The 25,486-nt window shown below is 42.6% G+C and overlaps 2 protein-coding genes and 1 non-coding gene across 8 annotated transcripts; 2 read left to right on the plus strand and 1 right to left on the minus strand.

Moving 5' to 3' along the window:
* Positions 1 to 2,531: 2,531 nt before the first annotated feature.
* LOC136473415 (aspartic proteinase nepenthesin-1-like) lies at positions 2,532 to 11,163 on the minus strand. Of its 3 annotated transcripts, XR_010762611.1 has the most exons (3): positions 9,741 to 11,163; positions 5,117 to 6,939; positions 2,532 to 3,810 (listed from the first exon to the last, which is right to left on the minus strand). XR_010762611.1 is itself a non-coding variant. In XM_066471064.1 (2 exons), exon 1 carries the CDS (start codon positions 11,128 to 11,130, stop codon positions 9,745 to 9,747), a length of 1,386 nt encoding a protein of 461 aa, XP_066327161.1. In that variant the 5' UTR covers positions 11,131 to 11,163; the 3' UTR covers positions 2,532 to 6,939; positions 9,741 to 9,744. The 3 variants fall into 3 exon arrangements, 2 of the variants coding, with proteins under 2 accessions (XP_066327161.1, XP_066327162.1); XM_066471064.1 differs by having other exon boundaries at positions 2,532 to 6,939; XM_066471065.1 differs by lacking the exons at positions 2,532 to 3,810; positions 5,117 to 6,939 and adding an exon at positions 6,946 to 6,963.
* Positions 11,164 to 13,849: 2,686 nt separating this feature from the next.
* Positions 13,850 to 21,282, plus strand: LOC136477231 (golgin candidate 4-like). Of its 4 annotated transcripts, none has more exons than XM_066475333.1 (15): positions 13,850 to 14,237; positions 15,073 to 15,171; positions 15,392 to 15,475; positions 15,571 to 15,714; positions 15,942 to 16,074; positions 16,178 to 16,242; positions 16,363 to 16,533; positions 16,632 to 16,736; positions 17,872 to 17,979; positions 18,170 to 18,466; positions 18,553 to 18,618; positions 18,786 to 18,988; positions 20,221 to 20,275; positions 20,360 to 20,545; positions 20,697 to 21,282. In XM_066475333.1, exons 1-15 carry the CDS (start codon positions 14,034 to 14,036, stop codon positions 20,991 to 20,993), a joined length of 2,217 nt encoding a protein of 738 aa, XP_066331430.1. In that variant the 5' UTR covers positions 13,850 to 14,033; the 3' UTR covers positions 20,994 to 21,282. The 4 variants fall into 4 exon arrangements, with proteins under 4 accessions (XP_066331430.1, XP_066331432.1, XP_066331431.1 ...); XM_066475335.1 differs by lacking the exon at positions 13,850 to 14,237 and adding an exon at positions 14,302 to 14,973 and having other exon boundaries at positions 20,697 to 21,279; XM_066475334.1 differs by lacking the exon at positions 13,850 to 14,237 and adding an exon at positions 14,302 to 14,962 and having other exon boundaries at positions 20,697 to 21,279.
* A 337-nt stretch (positions 21,283 to 21,619) lies between these two features.
* On the plus strand, positions 21,620 to 21,691 carry TRNAD-GUC (transfer RNA aspartic acid (anticodon GUC)). Its single transcript has one exon. It is a non-coding gene; the product is annotated as a tRNA-Asp (tRNA).
* The last annotated feature ends 3,795 nt before the right edge of the window (positions 21,692 to 25,486 follow it).

A 25,486-nucleotide genomic window follows, 5' to 3' on the forward strand; every position in this document is an offset into this window, starting at 1 on the left:
TTGTTCGGCTGATCTCCATTCATTTAACTTTAAATTCATACCAGTTTCTTTTCTTGTCAATTTTTTGTTCCGATGTTTGTTAATGGAACTTGGTGGTGTTATGCCTGGGATTTGAAGGCTGGTGTCGTTTTCATTATGGATCCTTCAGTTGGTATTGAGAAAGATGATATAGTTTTCAACAAACATAGAGGCACAATTGACCAATTGTCTAGTTCCTTGTCATGCATTATAACTGATCTTTTCACTGGATGGTTACCTAAGTTCACTTCCACCAACTTTGTTGTTTTACGCACTCCTGGAATAGATGAAAATAGGTTAGTACTCAACTCATTTGAATTAGCAGTAATCTTGTACTCTATTGCTTTTTACTGCATTGCTTTATTAAAGTCCTCTTTTTCCTTTTAGGAATGATTCTGGTATGATTACCTTGTTTTGTTTGTGGAACTTCGCTGGTAGCAAACTTTCCGTCGATTGTACTCGGGCATGTTCACTAAACAGTCACTTTAATTTCTTACCCTAGATTTAATATAACCTTTTATTATTATTTTTATGTTCTCCAGAGTAACCTCAACCAGTTCAGATCATACCTCTTGTACCAGCTGCTGGAAATGAATGATAACAGTGGTTGGTCTCCCAGCACCTTTGTCAAGATTATCGATTGAATGAACGAGCTCTTAGGAATGAATGAAGACACTGGTTGGTCACCAAGTGCATTTTTTTAAGATAATTGTGTGAAGCAACTACTGGCAGCATGAAGCTCTTGCTTGTTGTTTCTCTTTTTCAGCTGCTTTTATTTTCCTTTTGCCCATGCGGTCACTGAAGTAACCATTATTACTCTTTTGCATATGATGTAATTCACTACTGATTCGGCCATGTGTTTAAGCGCTGGATTAAACACTTTGTCTTTCTTGCCATGAAGTGTACCATTTTATATAGTAACCATGCATTTTAGTACATTCGTTCTTTCTTGTATCACATTCTTTTTATTGCCCTTGTTTGATCACATGATTTTTTATCACCTACATGTTAGCACATTTACTTTTCTAGGAGTAAAAAGGTTTATAATGTTGACGGGTTGTTTGTTTGTTGTGCTAAACCTTGTGTACCGTGATTTTAATTTACTTTTTTGTAGAAATGGTACATGGTGCCTAGTTGATGCTAAGTACAGACGCTATCTATAGGTAACTAAATTCGTTAAGGTTTCTTTTGTTGTTTCTATCGTTCAATGCACACAAAAAATGAGCTTTTGCAAAATTAGCAACTTAACTCTTAAAATGTATGGACACGTGTTCACAATATTAATAGTCTTGGCAAAAAAAATTCCATCAGATAATAAACAATTCAAGTTTTTAGTCTTATTTTTAAAACATATAATATCTGGGTTTACAAAAAAAAAAACTATACTATCGAGGATCAAGATGAAGCACAAAATTATATCACTAATGCTAATCAGTTCTATTGGAAAAATGGAAGAAATGATGTTTCAGTGATTGGTACCTGTCTAATACCCCAAAATTTGCCACTTTTGGAAATAGGATTAAAAAGATTTAATTTGGAATTTTTGTGCGCATGAAATATAGGAAAATAAAAATTTTCATTAAATTAAAATTCATCATAAGGTTTAGCAATATGTTTGAGCATACATGCCCTTGCATTTGGTTTATTTGGTTGAGTGGTTGAAAATTTAAAATGATTTGAATTGCGTTTGGAAAGAAATTAAAAAAATGGTTGTGAAGGAAAAGAAAAGAAAGAAAAAGAGAAAAAAATGGCCACCTGGGACGTTCAGCTGCATGCAGCATGCTACACTGCATCCAGATTCATGTTTGCCTGTTTACTCAGTGTGACATTGGGTGACCAAATAATGGAAGGAAAATCAAAAGTTTGATTCTACTAGCTTTCAATGCGAGTCATGACAACGATTTTTGGCAGTGTCTTCATCCTTGGTGTCGTCCTTCGTCTCAATGAATTAGTGAAACACAAAAGGTACAAGATCTTGGTGATCATTTAATAATTCTTGAAATAGTTGTGTAGTACTGCTGTGGTAGACTAGTAGTGATATATATATACTTCTCAGTTTGCACTTAAAAAACACAAGATATGCAATGCAATTTTTGGATATACCATCTCCCAAGAATTAGCAAGTGATAAACAGCTAGCTAGTCATGACAGGCACTGGGAGTCCTGTTTGGTTGTGCATCCGTAGGAAACGCTGCAGAACAACTGAAAGCATAGATGGGCGCCAGGGCATGCACATATGAGCATGTGCTACTAGGATGTGTAGTGAACCTGTTTGCTCTAGCCTGTAGCCTGAGCGGCTAGGATCAGGGTTGGCCTTGGGAAGCCAGCAAGATGAGGTGAGCTAACATACTTACGTGCGCATGTGTGATCGCCAGTTCTTGAGCAGTCTTTGGCGCTTCAGTTAACATCTGGTCGATAATAAAATTTTCATTTCGAAACCTTTTTTTTGCGAATTACATGGGCTTAAAATGCCATACTAATTATCGAAAGTAATGTTCATTATTGTAGGGGACCGTGACGCCTAATAGGAGGGGTGAATTAGCCAACTTAAAATTCTAACTCTAAACAATGACATCTTTTTCTAACCTTAGCAAAACATATGCAAAAGATAAACTATCTAAATGTGCAACTACGGTTTTGCTAGTGCGTTGTTATCTCTACCACAAAAGGAGTAATACGATCAATGTAAATGCAGAAGCTAAAGAGCAAGATAGAGAGATATGCAAACTCCCGTCGACGACTCTGGTATTTTTACCGAGGTATCGAGAAGCACGCAAGCTTTTCCCTAGTCCTCGTTGGAGCCCCTCGCAAGGAATCCCACGCAAGGGTCAAGCTCCTGGTCGGGTAACTCCGTGGATAGCCTCGGGCCTTCCCCATGCGCAAGTGGGTCTCCAACGTGCCTTCCGGCAAGCCTCTCTCGGATGCTCCCCGCCGTCTTCACTATCAAGCTTCCGGACGAAACGCCGCAGGCCTTGTTCCCTCCGATACACGGTGGCGGCCACACTACAACCGCGGTTGGTGTGATCTCGCAAGACTACAAGCCCCTCTGATGTACAACAATGGTACGCGCAAGCACCGAGTGGTAAGAGGTATGCAAACCTCACTAAACATTAGGCCTAAACCTAGAGCAAGCGTATAAGCGGTAGTCTAATCAACCTAAACACTTCGCAAAGCACTTATGCTAATCACCTAATGAGTCACTAAGCACTATACAAATGGAGATCACTAAAATGGTGTATCAACACCCTTGATATGTTTCCTCAGCTCCACACCTGTCAAATGGCTGGTTGGTGGTCTATTTATAAGCCCCACTGAGAAAGTAGCCGTTGAGGACGAAATCCCACTTTTCTGCTACTGACTGGACGCTCAGGTCGTCCTGATCGGACGCGTCTGGTTGTCCCGACCGTTAGAGCCGCGATCAACTGATCGGACGCTGCCAGCGTCCGGTCACATGCCACCGGACACGTTCGGTCGTAATTTTGCCGCTCTGGAACCTTTTTGTACTCGATCGGATGCTGCAGTCATGCGTTCGGTCGATTTGTCGCCAGCATCCGGTCGCGCCTGCTATTGCTGAGCCTCTTGATCGAAGCGTCCGGTTGCTTCCGCCAGCGTCCGGTCACCACTGTGAGCTCATTTCTTCGCGATCTTATGTCCGGCTTGGTTCCTATCTTTGTGCTTGGACTTTGCTTGATATCTTGGGTCTTCTCTTGTACTTCTAAGGTCTTGCTTATGGTGTTGATCATCAGATCATCATGTCGCCTTCGTCCAAGTCACGTCTTGCACTCTATTGAACTACAAAATAATCATTTGCAAATTCATTAGTCCAATTTAGTTGTGTTGGTCATCAAACACCAAAATCCAAAGTAAATTGGCCTAAGGTCCATTTTTCTTATAATCTCTCCATTTTTTGTGATTGATGACAACACAACCAAAGCAAGCAAATAATAAAAAATAGAATTTAAAAATTATCTACTTGCTAGGATGCAATGCAAGGGGCAAGGTTATATGATGCTTAAAGATACTACTTGTAAGACTTAAAAACTTATCTTGCCCTTGCAAATGTCCCCATGTGGCATTATAGATTTAAGCCTTGCTTCCTACAAATTTTTCCATTACATAAACTAATCCATAATCCACTATCCTCCCTTTCTTGGACCATTACCACTTGTAGACCATTACCACTTGTAAATTATTATGATCTAGCTTTTGGTCCTATAAATTAATGCTTGCCTTTGGTCATCTAAATTCTCCTGCTTTGGAATCAAACACCGAAAAGGAAGATATTAGTAGCACAAGAAAGGGTCAAACTTAGTGATCCTTTGTGTGTAGAGTGGAATATGTCATAAAATTTGACTCTCACATTATATAGATTAAGCTCCCCTAAATATATGCATATATATGGTAGAAGGCAAAGCATATGCATAATTGGTAAATTATTTTTCAAGGGAATTTAATCTATATAATGCATGGAGAAAGCATATAAATATCAAAATAAAATCATCATAATGATATAGGTTTAGAAATACCACATGTGGAAACCAATTTGATTTCTACCCCTTACAATAGGTGGTGGATTTTTTTTAAGCATGATGCTTAACTCCAGGGACTCTATTTTCCTTGCAATGAGACTACTACACACATGATAAGCTTGAAAAGGTGTTAGTCTCAGTATCCAATCTTGTAGAGTAACATTCCCCTAAATTTGTGTACACAAGTATGGAATACTTGTAGAAAACTTGCACATTGATTTTTAGAATAAAAAATACCACTTGAAAGATGACATCACATGAATGTGAGAGTTATTTTCAAAGACGATATTCGAGAAAAATTATCTACAATTTAGACTTTGGCACATATTAGATGAACAATTGAAAGACAAGCTATGTGCTGTGCTCCTAAACAATTTTAAACCATGTAGAATTGCTCCAAGGAATAAGAATAAAACCGAGTCTACCATAAGATATACCTAGTGTATGCATGACAAAAGATATAAGCATGCAAATGCAAACCTAGGCATTAAGAGTAACTAGATGCTTAAAGATGCCACTAGTTAGGAAATTAAATCTAGTGACACTTGAAGAAAATTGAATCTAGTTACCTAACATGAGAATGGGAATTTGGGTCCATAGTATTCACTAACCCACTTGACAATAATTTTATCCATCATGATGCACCCCTATGAAATGTATCCATACTTTGCCAAGTCTCCAAATTTCCCAAAGTCCATCGAACTTCTCACTTCCCTTTCGGGATCCAAACCTTCTTGGTGCTCATCATGTTGGAAATGATTTCCTTTGGCACCCAAAAGCGTTTGACCCTATTGTTGGCTTGCTTGTTCACCTTGATGGCCACCACCTTATCATTTTTCTTTTTCTTTAACAAGTATGGTGTGGAGGCCTTCTTGTCCACCTTGTTGGTGTAGGTGTTAGAGAGCTTGCTTGTTTGCTACTTCTCTTTCTTTTTTGCTCTTCCTCTATTCTTCACCTTGCACTCATAGGGCTTGTGCCCTTCCTTGTGGCACACGTAGCAAACCATGGTTTATCCTTCATCAAGCTTCTTCACTCCCTTGACGGTGTTATCTTGATGAAGTTGGGCTTGCTTTGCATTGCCTTTCACTTGAGTCAAGTCCTTGGTGAGGCGAGCTACTTCTTGCTTGAGTTGCTCATTCTCCTTTGCAACCTCTTGTGTGCATGTATCTACAACAACTTTCTCAACACAAACTTGGTTGCACAAGGATGAGTCTAAACATAAATCATTACAAGAAGTAAATGCATCCTTTTTAGACATGTTAAAGATAGAAGTTTTCTTTTTAGATGCCTTGGTGGGGGTTGAACTAACGGCTTCAAGATTAGCAACTTTATTAGTTAGCTCATCATAATGTTTGCACATGGTTTCCATTTTAGCAAGCAAACTTTTATAAACATTTTGTGAGCTAGCTAACTTTTCTTTTAATTTTTCATTTTTTTATAAGTTGCTCATCATTGATTGTGCATGCATTTGTTATTGCACTAGCCTCAAGTTGCTCAATTTTAGTAGATAGTTCAATATTGAGATTAGCAAATGTCTTATATTATTCAAGCAAAGTTTTATATGCTTCTTGTGAACTATCTAGTTTTTCTTTTATTTTTTCGAGCTTCTTTTGTTAACTAGTGCAAACTTTAGCATAATTAAAATTTTGTTGCATGATTTCATCATAAGAAGGCATTTCATCATCACTATCACTCTCACTAGAGGATGAGCTTTCATTACCTCGTGCCATAAGGCACACCCGAGAAGAGCTTCATGATGAGTGCTTGCGCCTTCACCTCTTGTGATGGTCTTCTTCTTCACTTGAAGAAACATCCCATGTCCTTATTGATGTGAGGGCTTGGTTCTTGCATACCTTCTTCTTTGTCTTGGGTGTGGGCTTGTTTGGACAAACTTCCATAAAGTGCCCCAACTCGCTGTATCCATAGCATCATCTCTTTCTTTGCTCATTTCTTTGATTGGTGAAGATGATATCTTGAATTTGTATGGGCACACCCTTGACATTGAGCCTTTGGGTCATCTTCTCTACCTTGTTGATAAGTTTGATTGATTCTTCATCAAGGTCGGAGGTGGAGGAGGAAGATTGATCATCATCACTTGAATCTTCATCATCATTATTTTCTTCTTCTTCATCTTCACTTGAGAAGCTTGAACTTAAGCTTATCTCAACTTGCTTGCCCTTCATCTTCTTTTTCTCGCTACATGCGAGAGCTTTGCCTTTGCTCGATGAAGAGGCTTCGTCTTGACCCATCTTATGTGATATTTCAAATGCCACTATCTTGCCAATGACTATGTCCGGGGTCATGGTGCTCAAGTTCTCCATGTTGTGAAGGATGGTGATGATGCTTGTATATTTCTTTTGTGGTAGCACGGAGATGATCTTCCTCACGATGTCTGCATCATCTAGCTTTGTTAATCCTATTGAATGGAGCTCATTGATAATTAGATTTAAACGAGAATACATATCACGAACAAGCTTATCATCATTTATTGTAAAGGAATCATAATTTTGTTTAGCTAGGCAATGTTTTTGCTCATAGACATTAGATGTGTCGTCATGGAGCTCTTGAAGTTTTAACCAAATTTCATGTGCCGTATTTAAATTGAACACTTGGTAAACGCACATCCATGCTAAAAGATTCAAACAAGCAATTCTTAACTCTAGTATTGAAATGCATTTCCTTTTCTTCACTCTTTGTGGGTTTAACAGGATTATTAATGGGTTTCATCCCGTCACGAGTGACTCTCTAAACACCCAAATCAACCGCCTCAAGGTGGCAAGCCATTCTAGATTTATAATAGGGGAAGTTAGTGCCATCAAAGTGTGGAGGCCTAGATGTATCCATCCCAACCACTCTAAATAGCGTCGGCTCAACGGTGGTTAAGCCAAAGTCCAAATTGAGCCAACCGGCTCTGACACCACTTGTAGGGGACTGTGACGTCTAAGAGGGGGGTGAATTAGACAACTTAAAATTCTAACTCTAAACAATGGCCTCTTTTTCTAACCTTAGCAAAACCTATGCAAAAGATAAACTATCTAAATGTACAACTATGGTTTTGCTAGTGTGTTGCTATCTCTACCGCAAAAGGAGTAATACAATCAATGTAAATGTGGAAGCTAAAGAGCAAGGTAGAGATATGCAAAATTCCGTCGACGACTCCGGTATTTTTACCGAGGTATCGAGAAGCATGTAAGCTTCCCCCTAGTCCTCGTTGGAGCCCCTCGCAAGGAATCCCTCGCAAGGGCCAAGCTCCTGGTCAGGTAACTTCATGGATAGCCTCGGGCCTTCCCTATGCGCAAGTGGGTCTCCAACGTGCCTTCCGGCAAGGCTCTCCCGGATGCTCCCCACCGTCTTCACTATCAAGCTTCCAGCCGAAACACCGTGGGTCTTGTTCCCTCCGGTACACGGTGGCGGTCACACCACAACCGCGGTCGATGTGATCTCGCAAGACTACAAGCCTCTCCGATGTACAACAATGGTGTGTGCAAGCACCGAGTGGTAAGAGGTATGTAAATCTCACTAAACACTAGGCCTAAACCTAGAGCAAGCGCATAAGTGGTGGTCTAATCAACCTAAGCACTTCGCAAAGCATCTATGCTAATCATCTAATGAGTCACTAAGCACTATACAAGTGGATATCACTAAAATGGTGTATCAACACCCTTGATATGTTTCCTCAGCTCCACACCTGTCAAATGGCCAGTTGGAGGGGTCTATTTATAAGCCCCACTGAGAAAGTAGCCGTTGGGGACAAAATTCTGTTTTTCTGCTACTGACCGGACGCTCAGGTCGTCCTGATCAGACGTGTCCGGTCGTCCCGACCGTTAGAGCTGCGATCAACTGATCGGACGCTGCCAACGTCCGGTCACATGCCACCGGACGCGTCCGGTCGCAATTTTGCTGCTCTGGAACCTTTCTGTACTCAATCGGACGTTGCAGTCCTGCGTCCGGTCAATTTGTCGCCAGCGTTCGGTTGCGCCTGCTATTGCCGAGCCTCTTGATCGGAGCGTCCGGTTACTTTCCGCCAACGTCCGGTCCAGCGTCCGGTCACCACTGTGAGCTTGTTCCTTCACGATCTTACATCCGGCTTGGTTTCTATCTTCGTGCTTGGACTTTGCTTGATATCTTGGGTCTTCTCTTGTGTTTCTAAGGTCTTGCTTATGGTGTTGATCATCGGATCATCACGATCTTGCACCCTATTGAACTACAAAACAATCACTTGCAAATTCATTAGTCTAATTTGGTTGTGTTGGTCATCAAACACCAAAATCTAAAGTAAATGGGGCTAAAGTCCATTTTGCTTACAACTATATATCAATATGGACACCTGGGGTCATGGAAACCTCAGCGTCAAAGGTCATGGCGCTAACCCCTGGGGTCTATATTCGGAATAAGATCGTCTAGAGTGTAAAAGTAATTTTTTCTCAAAAGAAAAGGTTAAAAAACAAAAAAGTCAGCCAGGTTGGGGAGGGCTATGGAGAGAACGAGCGCATCCCTTGTAGCAATAAGGGTAACCTCTACAACAGCACCAACGCTCCATGCAGTGGTTATATATCTCGCCTGATCACGTCACTTCCATCTGTTTGAATCTGTAAGCGTAGCTTGTGCACACTTCTAAAAGTCACCTTGTGATACTCCTCATCAGTCATCACTTGTGTAATATTAATCTGCAAACTACAATTGCCTATTTGTATTTGTATGATAGGTTAAGAGTGAAACAATGTGGGGCGCACATTTGTTTTAAAAATTTACAGATCTCATGTCTGCAAAAATATTTTCCGCGTATCATGTACCTTCAAATTTGCTACCACAAGTCATTTCTAAAATATTCCTCCAGTAAAAGAAATAGACAACGCTCTAGGTTATGAATTGTGAGCAGTCAAAGCTCTATTGAAACGTTTGATCATCAGTAATGTCTTCTGACACCCAGAGCTTGGGGGAAGTATGAAATTAATTATTCATGATTTCTTATCTCTTCATCTCTATTTGTTCACTTTTTCTTGGTAATAACAGGCCTCGTTATTGTTTTTATCCATGTGGCTATTACAGAATGCAAGCATGTCTACCCTACAAAAAGGTTTCTTGATGAGATGATTAATACCTATATATAGAAATTATCTTGCCCTCTGAATTTTGAAGATACAAAAAAAAAACAAATTATCTTTGTATAGTAGTAGTTGCATGCATAAGTACCAGCTCAGATGCTGTCACATTTGGTGGGCGCATAGGAGAACTTGCGGTTGCCCACGTCGTAGAGCACATGCATGTTCTGCTGCTGGACGTTGCCGATGACATTGGGGGCGCCTTCAAAAGGCGCCTGCATCACCGCCAGGCACATCATCCCGGGGCTCGGCTCCTGGAAGTAGTTGTCCCGCGGGAGCGACATCTCCGCGTCGCCGTCGAAGTGCAGCACCAGCGGCGGTGCCTGCACCTTTTCCATGGACGTGCCACGCGGCAGCTCGAAGCACAGCGGGTAGTCGTCGACGCTCCGGTTCGCCACCGGCAGCTTGATGCCTTCCATCACGGCCTTCTTCAGTTCCTTGAACGCCGGCTCCACGAGGTACGCCAGCGTGGTCGCCGAGTCGAGGGCCGTGCCGCCGGTGCCATCGGGCTTTATCGCGAGGGCGTCCTCCTGCACGTCCAGCCGCTTGCTCCCGAGCGAGATCCCCACCATGGGCACGTAGTAGTAGATGTCCTCCACCGGGTTCTTCAGCAACGGGATCGTCTGCACCTTCCCCGTGGTCTTGTACTTGCCCAGGTCGGCCATGGCGCCGAACATCACCGGGCTGGTCTTGCGGTCGGCGAAGGGGGTGAGGCAGTAGGAGAACTTGGTGATGGCCAGCTGCTTCAGCATGGACAGGGGGCCCGGAGACAGGCCCAGGATGCCGGACGCTTCGGCTATGGTGCCGTTGGCGAGCTTGCCGCAGCCGAAGGTGAGGTTGGCGGAGACATTGTGGTGCGTCCCGAAGGTGAAGGTGTCGGTCGCGAGCACGCCGGTGGCCGTCATGATGCCGTAGTAGTTCTCGTACGCGCACTTGCGGTCGGTGCAGGTCTTGTTGGTGAACGTGCCCTCCTCGCACGGCTTGCTGTTGCAGGGCAGGACGGAGAAGGAGGACGACCTAGCGGCGTCGAACACGGGCTCCAGCTGCTTCGCCGTGGGGCCAACCAGGCTGCACTGCGTCCAGAGGAGGTCGCTGCCGAGGTCCAGGATCACCTTGCTGGGCTGCGGCGGCGTGCCCACGCCCACGGTCAGGCAGTGGCCCTGGTGGGTGTACGGGGAGATGGTCACGTCGGCCGCCGCGATTTCGGTGGTGGTGGCGGCGGCGGGGGCGGCGGCCCCGCTCAGCTTGCCGAGGGCCTTGGTGAGCCTCCTCGCCTGCCGGGCGTTGCTCTCGAGGGCGGCGCGGCGCCAAGTGTCATACCTGGAAGCCCGGGCGGAGCGGCCGAAGAACGGGCTGTCGGTGTCCAAACGGAAGTCGAAATGGAAGATCGCATGGGCAGCTGGGGCGGCCGTCAACACGACGGCGACGAGGCACACGAGTTGGAGCCGGTGGTGAAGACGATGGTGTGCCATGCCTTGCATTGGGGACACTCTCGATCGATGCTCAGAATTTCACGGTTGGTTGGTTGGTTTCTGAACCAATTCATATATATACTGGAGTATAAGTAATTGTGTGTTTCCTTAAAGTGGGCAAGTACGATTTTAGCCGCAGAATAAAGCCTCGTCAATAAGTGGCTAGCTAGTCCTAGATAATCTCTGTGGTCACCGAATTCTCTGGCGCTTCACTCTAATTTGTGCCCAATGAGATATAGGTATATATAGCATCCATTTGGATTAATAACGCAGATCCACGCAGACCAACCACATGTCATCTTTCCGTTAACAGTGGTTGCTAAGGATATTTAACTATTTGGCACTCATACGGAGGCCACCAATTCGATTTCCAGCTTTTTAGACGGATAAAATACAAAATTGTCACTAAAAACAACAGCGACCCTACGTTTTTTTTATTTTCACTGACGTGGCACACCAGTTCACCTCACCAACGTGTAACTTGCCCTAGCCCGAACACACAGGCATGAGCAAATAAAGACCCTTTTACCCCTGCCATCTCCCACTTAATGCGCGTTCGTCTGCCCCCGTTTGCTCATTCTCGCTCTCACTCTTTTCATTCCCAACGGCGGCACGAGCGGAGGATTGGGGGAGGCGGCCATGTCTAGTCGGAGCACCGAGATGGCGGCGGCAAGTCACAGCATAGCAGGGCGGCCTCCAAGGTTAGATCTAGAGCCCTCTTGTCCCTAGGGGCGGCATATGTGGCTGTGATATGTGCGGTCAGGGTTTTGTGGCATGTTGATGGCAGTTAGGGTTCCAGATTCGCAATCGTGCATGTTATGTTGCAAGACGCGTTGGATGGAGGCCAAACCTATATAGTAACAATATGGTGTTGTCTCCTTGCCTCCCGTTGTATGTATCTATGTTTTTGCCTTGTATTTATTTCATTTCTGACGAAGAATGTGATGTAGACCGTGGAGTTAGTTTGGTCCTAACTCCCCCTAGTTTTTTATGTGTATGATTTTGCCAGGATTGATCCTCGCAATGCTTTTAGAATCCATATTAGTATTGCTAAGTACACATTGGTTAATGGCTATGGAGTGCTTGACATAGAAGTTCAAGAACTTGACCTGTGGTTTGACAGTTACAATGTGTACGCACTTTCTAGGTTCCTAGATGATATGACTAGCAAGATCATATGGGGGTCCAGCTAGCAACTACTAGTTGGGGTGTTGGTAGAGATGGTGCAACAGAGTGGAAGGTTACTGGTAGTGAGCAATTTGAGGAGATGATTCTGTTTAGGTTGGGTGAGAAGGAAATGCACATAAGTTGTGATGTTGAGAAAGATGGGTACAAAAAGGTTACAATAGCTGGTAATTCTAGCCACTTTCAGTCTTCTACTGTTGTCACATCAGGGGTCGTTAATGCAGAACATATAGAAGGTTGAGGTTGCACTTGCAGCATTCCTAGAGAAGCCAGAGCTGATGAACATGTTATTGATTGGTGCACATTAACTATATTGCTTAAATCTGACTGTGATGGTGAAGCTAATGTTTTGGTGAACGAGGACCAAATCTATGAGGACATGGGTTTCAAGGAAGCAGATGAGGGTGCTGCAGTTGAGGAGCTTCCAATTCCTAACATCCTCGCTCAGTTAGAAGCACATATTAAAGAAGTAGCAATTCCTGTAAATTACTGTGTCATCGTCTTCCCATGTTGTTGCTCTTGTATAGCTACTTTGCTTGTGTAGCTTGCTAGTTGCTCTCTTAGCTTGTGTAGCTAAGTCGCCTTGCTTAGTTTGTGTAGCTACGTAGTTGTTGAGCTCTTTAGTTTGGCTTATGTAGCCTTGCTAGTTGAGAAGTCTTAGTATGTTTAGGCTTAACCCTCTCCCTTCTCTCCATCATACTTTGCTAAGTAGCCAAGGAGCTTTGCGCTGAAAATCTCATGCGAAAGCAGCCAAAGAGGGGTCGGGAGACGTGACTATGACCCATTCCATCACGTCCTTGTTTGCCACTCCTGTTTGCTCTCTGTATAATGTAAAGTCGAGCATTCAAATTTTGAAAAAGAGGCAATATATAGGGGGTCGGGCGACGGGCACACGGTGCCTCCCGCGTCTCTCCAACTCCTGCGAAAGCACAGCCGAGCAAAACGGCGAAAAAACTTTAAATGAAGCGTGGAATCGAAATAAAATAAAACGGGAAGCAGATAAAAAAAAATCTGTCTCCTCAACAACTATGTATTTTATGCAGTTTCATCACATGAATTTTTTTTACACCATAGAATTAAAATCCAACAGCCTCCATCTTCCTCCTACTTTCAGCCTTCTTTTACCTTCAGACAATCACAAATCATAAGATCACAGATCCACAGATCACAGAAAACGATCTTTTTCTATGCAAGGACAAAAAGAACAAATCAGTTTTCTTAAACTTGCAGCTCGTATATATACCGTCAACGTCGATCGGTTTTCTCATACAGATCGTGGACGATATGAACGAAGTGAAGACATGCAAGAGCTAGCATGTATGGCCCCGGGTGGCCGTCCGGCCGCTGGTTGGCCAGCGCCGTCAAGGTCAACCACCGCAAACCGTATGGTACTGGACGAGGACGACGACAATGCTTCCTCCACCTGTGAAAAGAGAGGGATAAAAAAATCTATGTTTTTTTTTTTTTTTTTTTTTTGCTAAAACAGCATTTCTGAAAAAGAAAAAGAAACCTGAAAAAATTGTCTTCGTCCCTAACCCCGCATTAGCGTCGCGTGGCCTCCTTCCGTTACTCTCATCCCACTCCTCCCACCTCTCTCAGATCTCCCCACCGCTCCCCGCCTCGCGTCGCCACCGTCCCCCAAACCCTACCCCTCCGCCTCGTTGGATCGGGCCAGACCCGGCCCCGGCCCCGCGCCACGAGGAGTAGCGGTGGCGCCCGCCGCGGCGATGCGGAGCTCCATCGCGACCTACCGGGAGAGCCTCTCCCGGCTCGCCGGCGAGGTCGACGACGCCGCGGCCGACGAGGTCCCCACGCCGCCGCTGGCCCCGGCAGCTAGGGGCGGGGGCCTCCCCGCCACGCCACCGTCGTCGGGGAGGCGCCGACGGTACTCCCGCCCTGGCCCCGGCTCCAAAGCCGCCGAGCCCGACGAGGTAAACCCCCATCCCCGCCCGGCAAATTCCTCAGGTAAATTGGTTCGAGTAGAGCTTCCTGTGTGACTGGTATGTTATCGGGATCCGAAGCTACCTTTGTTAGTCCAACTGCCTTTTAGATAGTATGATTGATTTCAATCAGTCAACCAGCGCGCGGAGCCAATGTACTAGGGGGAATTCTGCATTGACGAAAAGGCTGTTGTTGTTGGAAGAAAAAGGAGTATATAGAATGTTGATATCTGGGTTTAAGGGGGTGTTGATAGCGAGGTGGGTAAGGGATCAGTGTATGTTAATATAGCCTTTGCCTCCGTAATTGATCCTGTGATTAATGTGGCTTCGAGTTAGGGTGCATACGTTCATCTAAGTTGGTAGAATGCTGATATATTAGTTTTTCCAATGCTGCTTCCACAGAAATGTTGCGTATTACGTCAAACGTTTGTTCTAATAGATGGTTAAAAGCAGTGAGAAGTAAATTCTTTCCTAGCATATCATGTGCCAAAAAATGGGGTTGGTTACTTGTGATCTTAGACATGACATATTGCACAGAAGCTATCCTTGGGGACTGGTGGACTATAAGGAACTTGTTGATTGTTTGTCAATCTCTCTAAATATTGAACTGTGAAGTGAACTATTATTTGGTATGTTGCACGAGGTTCTACGAGGGTAAGGCTTGCCACTGACACCCTTCCCCAGACCCCGCACAGAGCGGGAGCTCTCTGCACTGGGTACGCACGAGGTTCTACTAGTTCTATGAACAGATCTTACTTTCCCACATGACAAATTGTGAAAGCAGTGCAGTAAGTATGAATTGATGTAATTTCATTTTCCTTCGCAGATTTCTAAACTCAGGGATGACATCCAAAAGCTTCAAGCTTCCGAGGCTGAAATAAAGGCATTATCTTTCAACTATGCGGCAATGTTGAAGGAAAAAGAGGTACACCTTCTTTAAAGTTCCCTGTTTCTCCCTTTTACGCGTATCCGCTTGCCAGATCATTTTTACTGGATACATTGTTTTTGGATGCGAGATTCATTTTTAGCTAGTTTCCACATCATAATAAGGTGTCGTATGCTTAATTTTTATGTCTAAACAAATTTACTGATTTTACGTGGCAGGCTTACAATCTTTCTTACATGTGTTGTGTATATTTTTGTAGGAACAATTGGGAAAACTTCGTGAAGAAAATGGGTCTCTTAAAAGAAGCTTGGAGAGCTGTAAGGCAGTTTCAGCCAATTCTAATGTAATTTTATGTTTTATTCACTTTAATAGAGTCACTATGTGTCATTTATTATGCAACATGCCACTATGGTAAGCTATTGACATAAGATCTCACAGGGTACTTTGGAAAGATCACCTAGAGCGCAAAGGAATGCAGTTCAGGAAAATTCATTGAATCTCACCAAGCAGAATAGATATGGCGGTGGTTCTTCTCACGGTACTCACGCAAATGGTCTGCATCCAGTTACAGGGTATCAGAAGGTAGTTATTACTTATAATCAGTTTCATTACATTGCGTATATTATTTATTCCTAGTTTGTATTCCCTTCACACCCTCATCCTACTTAAAAGCTGTTGATGTGATTTTTTTATCCTATGGTGAAGTGTTAAAAACAACAGCTTTGATATCTTTATTTGTTGAATGCAAAGAAATTGTGTACTTAGTTAAAAAAATAAATACTCTTCATTAAATTTAAATCATGCTACAGGGAAGTGCATTGGAGGAAGAGAGTTCATCCTTGATTACCAAGCAAGCTAGTCTTGAAAATGAAATCAAACAATTGAAACAGCAGCTCAGCAATAATTCCGAGAAAGAAACTGAAACTAAAAGGAGGCTAGAAGGTATGCTTGATCTAAGTCCAAACTGTTACATCTGAAACAGCTAGCAGTCTATATTAAATCTAGTGAGCTTCTTTTTTCTAAATCTGCTGTTTCTACATTTTAGATGAAACCAAGCGGAATGAATTTCTTCAGCTGCAACTAAATGAACTCAAGATGAACAAAGAGAGGGTAAGTTTTTTTCCCTATGGAAGAGATGCCTATGTATCTTGATCCACTGTCAACAGTATGTTTAAGGTAATGGATTTGACTCCATGGGCATGAAGATTATTTTCTTATGTACTTCTGCAGATATCAACTAGCATGGAAGGGCTACACAAGGAACTGAGTGAGAAGAAATCAGAGTTGAGACGTGTTCAAGATGAGTTAAGCAGAAGGGACAAGGAGCATGTCTCGGACGGATCGCTTCAGAGCCTAAGAAATATGTTGATGGCTCTACAGAAGGAGAACTCTAGCCTAAAGGTCTAACAGATCGTGCATCTGCTATAATATAGTGCTAATACAATGAACATATGGAAACTTCGCAACAGATTTTGACAACATAATATTTGCTTCTGCAGATAGAGAAAGTCAAGCTTGAGGCAGATCTCAAGAGTATGAAGAGTACCTCACAAAAAACTGTTGACAGTACTTTAGATACTAACAAGATTTCTGACTCGGAAAAGGTACGATCTGCTCTTAAGCTGTGCTTCATATATATAATTTCAATGGTGATCAATGCCTATGGAAGATGCATGGGATAGACTTGTTTTGTTCAATGATAAACACTACTTGTTATTATTCAGTGTTCAAAATACGTTGTTAAACGCTCGCTTAGGTGCTAAGCAGAGAGACCTATCATGCCTCCTAGTCCATAGGCATCCAATTAAACACTGCATGAACTGTCAGAACCCATGGATGGTGAAGAAAGGAAGAGAAGAGATGAGATTTGGATGGCAAAATGGTTTGTTATATCGTGATTCAATCTATGCGACTATGCATACCTCATGGTGTCCAAGTCGGTCGATTATGCTCACCTCTGTTCGATGTAGCCCCTTTTGCTTGATTTCTCCAAAGGGTCATGAGCGCAGCCAAAGCAGGGGTGCCATGGAGAGGGAGAGGATGGGGTGCACGTGGGCGGAGTAGAGGTCGGCGCATGGAGGAGCAGATGGGGTGAGTGCAGGAGGAGAAGAGGTGGTGCACCATGGAGATGTAGAGTGACGGACTGGGGCACACTGGTGGAGAGGTGGTGTGGCTTCACAAGGATTGCCTACTGGGAATCGGTGGTGGTAGGGCATCGTTTGGTGTTATGGTGTTCAGATGGGCTAGTGGGCTTCCTCCCTTAGTGGGCTCTTATGGCATTGCTCTTCCTTTTCTATTTATTCTTTCATATTTATGCAACTAAATCTCTATGTTTAGGCGCCCTAGGCACTAATCGGTGGCTTAGCGCCTGCCTAGCCCCTAGCACCTTTTGAAACCTTGTATTTGTTTATTCAGAATAGCCTACCCCAACTTGTTTGGGACTTAAAGGCTTTGTTGTTGTTGTTGTTGTATTTGTTTATTCAGAACTTCGATGTTAAATCAAGATCTCAATGAATTATATGTTGCTTAATGTGCTGAAATGAATTTTCCACAGTTTTTGCTAGTAAGAGTCATCTGAAAATTGCCAAGATCATAGAGTTTGTAAATTTCACTATGGATGACTTGTTACCTAAGAGTTATGGGCCAACAAAACAAGGATTTGTAGTATATATTACTTGTGATACCACCTAATGCCAAAGAGAATAAAAGTACTGATGTGTTTGTAGTTCCACTGTGAAGGTTAAGGAAGAGATGGATTCTTTGAAAAGAGCATTACAGGATGCTTCCCGTGAGAGAGACAAAGCAGTGCAGGATCTGGCTCGGCTGAAGCAGCATTTGTTAGATAAGGTAACCATATATTGGTATTTGTATTTTTCTTGCATTTTTTGTAGTACTCGTGATACAAGGCAAAGTATTATGTGGTCCCTGCTTCATATGTACCACCTACGCACAAGCTATGTGCAATACCTTTATGTTTAATGTTATAACCTGTTTACTGGACAATATGATGTGCAAACTAACAATTCACTTTCATTAGGATCTTGAAGACCAAGAAAAGATGGATGAAGATAGTAAACTCATTGAAGAATTGCGGGTAGTCTGTGAGCAGCAAAGGGCTCATATAATGCAGTTAGAGAGGGCTTTAAAGGTTGAGATGGCAAAGCAGGAGGAGAACAAAAAGATCATAAGTGAAGAGCACCAGAGGTCAAATGAACAAATAGAAGATTTGAAGTACAAACTTGCAAGCTGTATAAGTGCACTTGAATCAAAAAACGTGGAGCTACTAAATCTTCAGACTGCCCTTGGACAGTACTATGCTGAGAGTGAAGCCAAGGTGATTGAATTCTTGGGGTATTCTTTGTTTGAAGCTTACTAATTTAAAAATTGTCAGATTGATTATGGTCTTTAATTTGTATGTAGGAACGACTTGGAGGTGATTTAGCTGTTGCTAGGGAAGAACTATCTAAATTGTCAGAGTCATTAAAGGTAAAAACAGAGCATACCTTTTAGATGCTTGAGCAAGCACTGACCAACTTCAGTACTTACCTCTTATTTTTATTGGATTCATGAAGGCCTAAATTTATGGTGTGCCCACATACTCTAGTCTTTGTTAGTGCCTAGTAACATTACTAAGGCATGCCCCTTTTATGCAGGTGGCAAATCAAACTATTGAGATTTCAACAAGGGAGAAGGAAGATATAGCTACCAAACTTTCACAAGCAGAGAGGATGTTAGCAGATGGGAAGCGATCCATGCAGAAGCTTGAGGATGACAATTCAAGATTGCGGAGAGCACTAGAACAAAGCATGACAACTGTGAATAGGATGTCACTAGATTCAGATAACTCCGTTGACAGGTTGGTAATGATTTAGTTTTCTTATGTCGTGATTTAGTGAATGCATCTATGGAGGACACCTGATTTATATAATTATGTACCAATCATGGTTTTTGAGGCATCACCTATCATGTTGCCTAGCGTACCCCAGGCGCCATGGGGCACCACAAAGGTTTTAGTCACACCATATCGCTTGGGCCTCGCCTAGAATGCATCTAGGTGTTCAGGCGTACTCCTACCACCATAGGATGCCACAATGCCTCAAAAACCATTGTACCAACTCGTCACCTAGGTGTCCAGGCATATCCCAGGCGCCACGTGACACCACAAGGTTTTAGTTACACCATATTGCTTAGGCATCTCGCCTAGAAGGCATCCAGGTGTGTACCCCTGTACCCCTAGCACTACAGGATGCCACAACACCTCAAAAACCATGGTACCAATGATAGAGATAGCTATGTATTATTTGGTGAAGACAATTTTTTTCCAATACATGATATAACAGTAAGAATTGAATATACTCATATAAATGAGCCCATGGACAAACATTCATTCTCAAACCTTTGTACGAGAATAATACACCAGAAGTGGAATCTTGGAGCTTGGTCCCTTTGGAATCACTGCACTCGATGTGTCTTCGATGGGGCTGCACCTGTTGTGCGAAATGATTTGGCTTTGACCATTTAGCAAATGAGCCTATGGGGCTTGGCTGGAGCTAAGGGCATCACTTTATTGATTGCTCTGCTTCTTGATGTGTTAGCTCTGCCCTCGGCTGTTTTTGTGGTCATTCTGTTCTTCTGTAAAAGGTGTAATTGTAGCTTCTCATCCCCTTATGTGTTAGTGACTGAGTCTCAGTGTGTGTGGGTTTATTTTCTTTTGTTGGGGCTCTTTTGCCCCTTTTTCATCTTCTTAATATAAAGATAAGCAGCTCTCCTGTGTGTACGGTAAAATAAAACTAGGCCAGTTGTGTTTTCTATTCCTCTTGTTTTCACCTTTTCTTCTTTAGCTTTGAAATAAGAATTGATGACCAAAACTTAACTGCTGGTTAATCTATGGTCGTACCATGCCATCTGCAGCTTAACATTTCCAAATTTTATCATCCTGTTCTATACCAAAGTTCTCTGTTTCACATGATATATCTTGTGTAACATAGATTTTTCTTTTCTTTCTGCACTTTCATCACCTCATCCGACAAATCAGTAGATGTTATATGATATATTCAACATATAAAATAATCAAACTTTTTCTTGCAGGCGCATTGTGATAAAACTGCTAGTCACCTACTTCCAACGAAATCACAGCAAAGAGGTGTGTGGCTCTTCCAAATCAATTAGTGTCACTTCCAAAATAAATTTTGTTATCCAATAATTTGCTGATGTTGCGTATCGGCAGGTTCTGGATCTCATGGTCCGCATGCTTGGCTTCTCTGAGGAAGACAAGCAAAGGATTGGCTTTGCACAAAATAATGCTGGTAAGGGTGTTGTCCGTGGTGTTTTGGGTCTCCCGGGACGCCTAGTTGGAGGAATCGTTGGTGGAGGTCCATCTGGCAAATCTACTCAAGCGTCTCAGGATAGTCAGGTGGGATCTATATGCCTGATACTTTTTTTTTTCATGATCCTATTCCTTTCACCTCTAAAGTTCAGCAGACAATGAGAAGCACTAAGCTGTACTTTTGCATTATGTTACAACCTGATGGTTGATATTGGTGTCCTCGTGCCATCATGTGCAGTCATTCGCAGACCTGTGGGTGGACTTCCTGCTCAAGGAGACGGAGGAAAGGGAGAAACGGGAAGCCTCAGAAGCTGCAAGGCAATCACAGGAAGAGAGCCATACGGCCACAGGTCCAAGCACATCGTTGAGCATCCAGCAACCATCGCAGCACCCCGCAAACCTGGCACCAGGCCCATCCACAAGTCCACATCTCTTGGGTCGTCCAGACTCTGAATTCTCAACAGTTCCGCTAGCATCATCATCATCATCATACTCATCCGTGCCGACTCCATTCTCAAGACCACCTCTAAGATGATTGCAATCGAGTGTACACTGTACAGTATCGGACTATCGGTCCCCTTTTTTGTTCTGGGAGTGATCCCGCATCGGAAGGGCTAAGCTATTTGTTCCATTCGTTGACAATGCGATGATGATAGTAGTTGATTCAGAAATTACCCTCCTTCCTCCTTGGGCATGTAAAGATCTCAGTATGTAAAAATGGATTCCTACCCTCGAGGCCTCGACAACAAATGGAGATAAAATGAGATTGTTGATTTAATATGTGTATTTTTTGAGAACTGGAATGCTTTGTGCCGGTGTTTGACCGTTATGAGTAAAGCATTTTGTTTGGCATCCAAAGTTCCGAACTGAGTATTGCGGATTCGACTGGTAGTGGAATGAATCTGTGTACTGCAGTACTCCTTATTTGCGAATGGAGCTTTGTTCTGAAACCCTGGGCTCCCTTTTCCCAGGCCACGATAGTACAAGGGAACGAACAACCATTAAAACCCTGAGCACAAACATGTCTATGGGGTTATAGCATTCAAGACGTTTGTTTGATGGTTTTTCTGTAGTTTCAATAGAAAATGTTAAAACGTTTGTCATCGTTAAACAAAGTAACAAACAGTATATTAGTAAATAATGATCAGGGTCACAAGAGAAGTCGTTGTAGTATAGTGGTGAGTATTCCCGCCTGTCACGCGGGTGACCCGGGTTCGATCCCCGGCAACGGCGTTATCTTTTGAAGTTTTTTTTCTGTCTGTGCTGTTCCTCCTTCTGATTCTTTTACTTTCTTTTTAATTTTAATTATTATAACGTCTGTGCTGTTCTTCCGTCTGATTTTTTTGTTTCTAAAGCCGTCTGATCATCTTCCTGCTCCTCCAGTTGAGCTGGTATATATGAATAGAGGATATATATAACCACTAATTCGTCTGTCCGGGCTTGCGTGTGGTGTTTTTTTTCTTTCTGAAATTATGGTCATACTGCAATTTATTTGAGAAGAGCCGTATGATGAACACGACTACACAAACCCAGCCAAAAGGTCACTCACGTTTGTTTCGCTTGCAATGTAGGAGTATCTATCTATCTACAAATCCAGCAATCCTCATTGCCAACGGAGAAGTATAGATAGATGACTTGGGTACAGTGCAGCACTGCAGCCAGCGACCGTGCATGCCCAGCCCATGTCTTCTTCTTCGTCAAGATTTCGTTTTCTCGTGCTCAGCTTTCAAACATGGTGGCTTGCGCATTTCCTCTCATCATCTTGTTATTATTGCTTTCCAGCTCCAGCGATTTGTGTAACGAAATTGGATTTATATTTTTTGGAGATGAGGAAACAAGAACAGTAGTTTGATCTTGACTACATTTGTTTTTTTCTGAAGGAGCTGGAAGGGCCTTGGCCCTTACTGGATATATATTAGGAAACCAGAAAACCAAAGTACAGAATGATCAGATTGATCATAGTGTAACTCCTTCAAGAGACAAAGGAGAAAAACCTGTTGCCGTTTGGTCCATTGCACAAGCAAGTATCATAGTATGTCTCAAAATAGTTTCTGTAACTTGTAAATTTTCAAAGTTTACAAATGGATACAGACTCCCTGAGCCAATATGCCTGTGTACATTCAGAGATAGATCTGCATTCAGTCCTGTAATTCAGTTGTGTGTCCTCTGCATCTTCAGTTTCAGAATGTTGGGCAGGCTACCTTTCCAGTTACACTCATGTTTGCCTGCATGGACTTGAGACCTTGAGTAATAAGCCTTCATTAGGATTTATGATTTGCATGTGCTACAAAGATACGTATATAATAACTCCAGCATATGCATGTAGCAACAAACAAAGCGCATCATCAACAGCCATGCATGCTCCCTTTCATGTTCAACTTCGCATGCATGCACATTCTCTGAAGAGCAATAATGCGATCCACGTCAACCACGTGTACGCAAGACAAAGAAATTGGCAAGATCTTGTATATATTTTTTTCTCGATCGGGTATCTTACCCGTTTTTCTCAAGATCTTGTATATCAAAATACACCTTTTTTGTATTGTTTGATTAACACCCCATTTCATTCAAACATATACGCTGTTTTATATAGTTATAGAAAAATATATGGTATACGGTTTGGCTAAATTACAACAATATTAAATCTCATTCTGTATCCAAATCTCGCATTTCCTTGGCCCGTGTGTTGTATTTCTTCACATTGATGTCCACTGGTTTAGAACAAATTAGATAACAAACAAATCCTCTTCTCCAAATTTTCCTCATCTGCACGCCAAAAGAACTATATAAATTGAAAATTAATTTTTGTTTGGCCAAATCCCAATAAAATTAAATACACAAAAAGTGCTTCTCTGATTTCCTATGTTTGGCCAAACTGCGTACTGCACAGATCGACATGTGTTCTCTACAGATGCATCCAGAAAACATGAGCGGGCTAAAAAACAAGACTGATAATCTGTACTCAAATCAATGAGCATTGCAAAGAATCCTTCCAGCCTGACATTTCCTCCTTGTAAAAGACGATGCATCGCTAGATCTAGATTTTCATCATCGCCATAAGTCCTCCATGGCTAGATCCGGTGGCTCTGTTCGCTTAGCTTATAAGCCAGAATCAGTTCTACTTTTTCAACCATATAATAATGTTTTTCTCTTATAATAAATCAGCCTTACAAATCAGCCACAACAACAATAAGTCCTACCAAACCTGATATGACAATGGAGAGAAAAAAAAAATAGAGGCAAGCACAGAAAAACTGAACTACTAAAATATCACGCTGGTTTCTGCGGAAAATCAAAATAAAATCTCAAGAGATAATGAGTATGGTGCGACACCTCTTCATTCCCACCTCCGTTTCTTTTCCCTCTATCGTCATATCAAGCACAGTGATAGTCTTTTACAAGGAGGAAATGTCAGGATAGAAGCATTGTTTGCATTACTCATTGATTTGATTACAGATTGCCAGTCTTTTCTTTTTTAGCTCACTCATGTTTTTTTGGATGTATCTGTAGAGAAGAGAACACATGTCGGATGGTGTGAGGCCTTATTTAGATGCAAAAAATTTTGCAAAATGGCTACTGTAGTGTTTTCGTTGTTATTTAGTAAATAGTGTCCAATCATAGTCTAATTAGGCTTAAAAGATTCGTCTCGTGGATTTCGTCTAAACTGTGTAATTAGTTTTATTTTTTTATTTATATTTAGTGCTTCATGCATGCGTCCAAAGATTCGATGTGACGGAAAATGTGAAAAATTTTGTAAACTTTTTACAAACTAAACTGAACCTGAGTACTTATTCTGGTTTGTTAGTTCGACCTGTGCAGTAGGCATTTTGTCTCAACACAAGAAAACAGAGAAGTACTTTTTGTGTATTTAATTTTGTTGGGATCTGGGCAAACAAAAATTAATTTTTATTTTTTTACTGTGTGGCTAGCGCGTAGGCGCCCACGTCCGAACGTGCTGCTCCATTTCACGCGTCCTCCCGTTCGGACGCACGCGCCACCTCCGCTTCCCGCACTGGTGCCATCATCCCCTTCGACAGCTGTGGCAGAATCGTTCAAAATAGCACGTTTTTGGAGGTGCTCGTCTTCCACCAGACACTAAGCACCTCAAAAGCTGAGTACATCAGATGGTTCCGTCGAGCACATCCCAAAGAAGAAATCAAACAATCCACGTTTTCCCTCCAGGATCCAATAATAAGAACGAGTTTACAATACTTAGTCCATTTCATACAACAAGAGTTTTCAGAAATAAATTATTACAATACCAAGTTCAGAGTGCAGAATTTAAACAGCGGAATTAAAATAAACATCTAACGATAAGATATAAGGATCCGATGTGTCCATAAGAAGAATCTTCCACACAACAGCTACTCCTCAAGCTATACCTGCAACAGGGGTAAATAAACCCTGAGTACACAATGTACTCGCAAAACTTACCCGATTAGTGGGAATAATATCCTGACTCCAAATGATATGATAGGCTTTATGATTTGTTGGGTTTCTATAGGGGACCGTGACGCCTAAGAGGAGGGAGGGTGAATTAGACAACTTGAAATTCTAACTCTAAATTATGGCATCTTTTTCCAACCCTAGCAAAATCTATGCAATAGATAAACTATCTAAATGTGCAACTACGATTTTGTTAGTGTGTTGCTATCTCTACGGCAAAAGGAGTAATACAATTAATGTAAATGCGGAAGCTAAAGAGCAAGGTAGAGATACGCAAACTCCCGTCGACGACTTCGATATTTTTATCAAGATATCGAGAAGCGCGCAAACTTCCCCCTAGTCTTCGTTGGAGCCCCTCGCAAGGAATCCCTCGCAAGGGCCAAGCTCTCGGTCGGGTAACTCTGTGGATAGCATCGGGCATTCCCCACGCGCAAGTGAGTCTCCGACGTGTCTTCCGGAAAACCTCTCCCGGATGCTCCCCGCCATCTTCACTATCAAGCTTCCAGCTAAAACGCCGCGGGCCTTGTTCCCTCCGGTACACGGTGGCGTCCACACCACAAACGCGGTTGGTATGATCTCGCA

This window comes from Miscanthus floridulus, chromosome 8 (assembly GCF_019320115.1).
Source record: "Miscanthus floridulus cultivar M001 chromosome 8, ASM1932011v1, whole genome shotgun sequence".
Classification (NCBI taxonomy): Eukaryota; Viridiplantae; Streptophyta; class Magnoliopsida; order Poales; family Poaceae; genus Miscanthus; species Miscanthus floridulus.

Excerpts from the sequence above, each read along its gene's own strand:
- LOC136473415 (XM_066471064.1), bottom strand. The coding sequence starts at position 11,130 with ATGCAAGGCATGGCACACCATCGTCTTCACCACCGGCTCCAACTCGTG.
- LOC136477231 (XM_066475333.1), top strand. The coding sequence starts at position 14,034 with ATGCGGAGCTCCATCGCGACCTACCGGGAGAGCCTCTCCCGGCTCGCC. Across the intron at positions 15,715-15,941 it reads CAGTTACAGGGTATCAGAAG|GGAAGTGCATTGGAGGAAGA; the intron begins GTAGTTATTACT and ends ATCATGCTACAG. Across the intron at positions 16,737-17,871 it reads AGATTTCTGACTCGGAAAAG|GTTAAGGAAGAGATGGATTC; the intron begins GTACGATCTGCT and ends TCCACTGTGAAG.